The sequence below is a fragment of the Acanthisitta chloris genome, unplaced genomic scaffold, assembly GCF_000695815.1.
Source record: "Acanthisitta chloris isolate BGI_N310 unplaced genomic scaffold, ASM69581v1 scaffold29301, whole genome shotgun sequence".
Lineage (NCBI taxonomy): Eukaryota > Metazoa > Chordata > Aves > Passeriformes > Acanthisittidae > Acanthisitta > Acanthisitta chloris.
In genome coordinates this window covers 2,664-4,088 of record NW_008654777.1, presented here as the reverse complement: position 1 = coordinate 4,088, position 1,425 = coordinate 2,664, and the positions used below count along the sequence as shown (strand labels likewise).

Below are 1,425 nucleotides of genomic sequence, written 5' to 3'. Positions count from 1 at the left end.
ACCCCATCCATGGGGCACTCCCCACCACAATACACAGAAAACTCCCCACCACGTTCCACCCCATCCATGGGGCACACACCACCCCATCCATGGGGCACTCCCCACCACAATACACAGAAAACTCCCCACCACGTTCCACCCCATCCATGGGGCACACACCACCCCATCCATGGGGCACTCCCCACCACAATACACAGAAAACTCCCCACCACGTTCCACCCCATCCATGGGGCACACACCACCCCATTCCTGGGGCAATCCCCACCACATTCCACCCCATCCGTGGGGCAATCCCCACCCCAACCCACCCCATCCCCATGGCACTCACCCCTTTAACCCCTTCCCACCCGCGGGGCACTCACCGAGCCTTCAGCTCCTTATGCTCCTCTCGGACTTTGCTGAGCTCCAGCTGCAGCCGAGCTCTCTCCTTGGCCACAGAATCCAAGGTCTTCCGAGCATCCGCCAGCTCCGACTCGTAGGCAGCTTTGATCCCTGACACCTCCCTGCTCACCACCTCCTCCGACTCGGTGATGCGGAGCCTCAGCCCAGCGTTTTCCAGCTCCAGCGAGCGAACCTTGTCGATGTACACAGCCAAACGATCGTTCAGCTCCTGCAGATCCTCTTTCTCCTGCAGGCGAGTGATGCGGGTGGGGGACAAGGGGGTCCCCGAAGTGCCACTGCGGGTACTTCTCTTCTGCGAAGGTGTAGCCATGGTGCGGCTGCTTTGGAGGCGAAGGACACGGCTCAGGTCGCAGCGCGATGTCCCACGCCACCTTTCCCCAGCTGTCGCGGCTGCTCCCGGAGCTGGGGGACTTGCTTATATCCCAGCTGGGCAGTGCACTGGGAGGAGGAGCCGCCAGGAGGAGGAGGAGAAGGAGGAGGAGGAGGAGGGTGGAGATATCCCGAGCATAGGGTGGAGATAACTCGCTTACATCAGTCCCAACCCTTCCTCGGAAAAGGTTGGGGAGGAGGAGATGGGAAAACGGGGCTAGGGCTCACAGCCCTTTATACACCTCCTTTTTTTTTAGGGATGTTCCCCCCAAACTGGCTGGATGGCAGCTCAAGGGGACTAAGGAAAAATGCAGCCTGAAAGGGGCTGCAGTAATGGGGTGCAGCTTAGCACCCCCGGGCTGAGCACCCCCAGGACATCGTGGCCCCCCAGAGCAGGTGGCAATGACCCCACGGTGTGGGGGGTCCTGGGGTACCCCAAATGCAGGAACCACAGCAGCCTGGGGTACCCCAAACTCGGGGATTTAGGGGCCCAAATACAGCCCCAGGTCACCCAAAGCATCACAGTGTGGGGTACCCCTGAATCCTGAGGTATCACAGCCACAGAGCCCTGGGGCACCAGTGGATTCCCCTCCCCCAGCACTGCCTCTGCCCAGTTCTCCCAGCTCTGCCTCTGCCCAGTTCTCCCAGCTCTGC

General features: G+C 61.1%; 1 protein-coding gene across 1 annotated transcript; it reads right to left on the bottom strand.

Moving 5' to 3' along the window:
- Nucleotides 1-362: 362 nt before the first annotated feature.
- LOC103810760 (lamin-A-like) lies at nt 363-712 on the bottom strand (the record flags this gene model as incomplete). Its single annotated transcript, XM_009083677.1, has 1 exon — nt 363-712. A coding segment is annotated over exon 1 (350 nt), but the record flags the coding sequence as incomplete, so codon positions are not given.
- Nucleotides 713-1,425: the final 713 nt, after the last annotated feature.